The 2,258-nt window shown below is 60.4% G+C and overlaps 1 protein-coding gene across 1 annotated transcript in view; it reads right to left on the reverse strand.

The window, feature by feature from the left end:
* Nucleotides 1-1,430: 1,430 nt before the first annotated feature.
* Nucleotides 1,431-2,258, reverse strand: part of Upk3a (uroplakin 3A) — a 7,274-nt gene continuing 6,446 nt past the window's right edge. The window contains exon 4 of the mRNA XM_013036913.1: nucleotides 1,431-1,711. Coding sequence (XP_012892367.1) covers nucleotides 1,552-1,711 — 160 coding nt within the window. The 3' untranslated portion in view covers nucleotides 1,431-1,551. The remainder of the gene's footprint in view (nucleotides 1,712-2,258) is intronic.

The following is a 2,258-nucleotide window of genomic DNA, read 5'->3' on the forward strand; positions in this document are numbered from 1 at the left end:
GCAGGTGCGCATACACCAATACCAGCCCTAGAATCGGAGAAGACATAGAAAAGCCTGGGTACAGGTGCGCATACACCAATACCAGCCCTCGGGAGGTGGGAGCTTCCAGGGCGGCGCAGGCTACGAGGCACGACCCAGAAAACAAAAAGAATGGCAGTTCTGTGCTAGGTGAACTTCACCACAAATACAAAGTAAACACAGGCGTGTCGTGAAACAGCTGTACCAAGCACAGGACTCCAAGCAGCTCTGCCCTGGCCAGGCCCAGCTGGAGCCTCAGCCGGGGAAGGCTGGGAGCTGGTCCTCTCTCTTGGGGGCGGGGCAGGGGTGGGGGTGGTAACACAGAGACAGAGGCCAGGGGAATCTCTGCCCAGGCCCGAGAAGTCTGGAGGATCCAGCCCAGGGGACTTTGGGGGCCAGCGCCCTCTTCTCCACCCAGGGACGCTGCCCCTCTGGCTGACACGTGCTGCCCCTGCCCGCACTGCCCCTGCGCTCTCTCCTGCTGCCTGACTTTAGGCCGCTCTTCCCACAGCTTTACTCCTGCCTTTCCTGCTCTGCCTCCCTTCAAAGCACCCTCTGCCCACGTCAGGATGCCCTAACAAAGAGCTGCAGGCATCCAGCGCGGAGAAAAGAGAGCCGCTGGTGGCCCATGCTTGTAATCCTAGCAGTTGAGAGGCCGCGGTTGGGAGGATGGTCATTTGAGGCCAGCCTGGGCATTAGCTCACCAAGACCTCATCTCAACAGAGAGCTGGGCACGAGGGTGCACACCCACTCTCCTAACTACCACCGGAAGTCTGACACAGGCAGAGCAGGCCCAGGCTAGAAGCAAACCGTATCGGCGGCACGGCTCAACAGTAAGAGGACCTGCCCAGAAAATGCGAGACCTGAGTTTAAACCCCAAACAAACCAGCCGGAAACCACATTTACCTCCCAGGGTCTGGAAACTGACAGGGGGTTCTGACGGGGGTCCCCCGCTTCCTACCCCGCCCCACCCCTGCCACTCTGAGGCTGCAGAGGTCACGAGAGTCCAGGCGGGCTCTGTCTTCCTCTGCGGTCTTTTCCGTAAGGACTGGATCCCATTCGCTATGATGTCACCCTGAGGGCCTGGGCTCATCCCGAGGCCGAGCTGTGCCAGCACCTAGGGCCTAGGCATTCTCCTTAGCTTTTTCCACTCAAGGCAGGTGCTCTACCACTTCAGCCATACCTCCACTTCTAGCTTAGTTGGACATATGAGACTTTGGAAGATGTCTGCCCTGGCTGGCTTTGAACTATGATCCTCAGACAGCAGCCTCCTGTGTAGCTAGGATTACAGGTGTGAGCCACTGGTGCCCGGCTTCACCTCCAGTCTCCAGAGAGATCGTCCACCCCTCCCCGAGAACACGAACGGCTCCTTCGTTTCTATTCGCCATCCACGCTGCACATTACAACTGAACTGGTTTTCTTGGAAGGTTTTATGAAGTGTTTTCCTGCAGTAGGACCAACCCGGCCTGCTCGGCGCCTTCCGGGCAGGTTGCCGGGGCCAGGCCAGCCGGGAGGGGCGAGGCCAGGCGGGCTTCAGTCTGGGAGCTTGCTGGAGTACACCTCGGCCCTGTCCAGAGGTGGTCCCCGGTTCACAGATGTGTAGGAAGGCTCCGAGGTCCCCAGGGACTTGGGGACGGCCTCCTGAGTGATCTGAGAGTCGTGCGTGGTCTCCCCAGCAGAACTGCCCATGTCCCTGGCCAAAGGTAGAGAGAGCCACAATTAGGGCAGAGCAGGGCAAGTGCAGGTACTACAGCACTGCATCACAGGGGTGCACCGAGCGTCCGTTCCTGGCAATGAAGCATGTCAACCTTTGGGACTACGCTTCTGTTTTCAGTGTGGGTGGCGTGGCCGACTCACAGCCACAGCTCCCCAAAGCACCAAGGCAGTCTGGGAGACAGCAGGAGCAGCCTTTACCACCGAGGCTGCTCCAGCCAAGCCGAGCTCCAGGAGGGCTTCCTGGGGGAGGAGGTGGCGAGCCCTCCCGAGGGAGGGCTGGGGTCCAGCCAAGCAGGAAGGGGAGGTGGGGAGATGAAGGGGAGACCTAGGAGGATGGGGTCGGCAGCGAGAGATCAAGCAGGAAGGGAGGGGGGACACGTCCCCGCCAGCTGACAGCTCACAGGCTCAGGCAGTGGGCGTGGCGATGATGGCGCCTGTAAAGGACCCGCGCCAGCTCCCAGCTGACCCCACCTTTCCCTACCCGGCAGTCCATTTCACCTGCTTGGAGAAGCAACTCTACCCCC

The sequence above is a fragment of the Dipodomys ordii genome, unplaced genomic scaffold (genome assembly GCF_000151885.1).
Source record: "Dipodomys ordii isolate 6190 unplaced genomic scaffold, Dord_2.0 Scaffold1564, whole genome shotgun sequence".
Lineage (NCBI taxonomy): Eukaryota > Metazoa > Chordata > Mammalia > Rodentia > Heteromyidae > Dipodomys > Dipodomys ordii.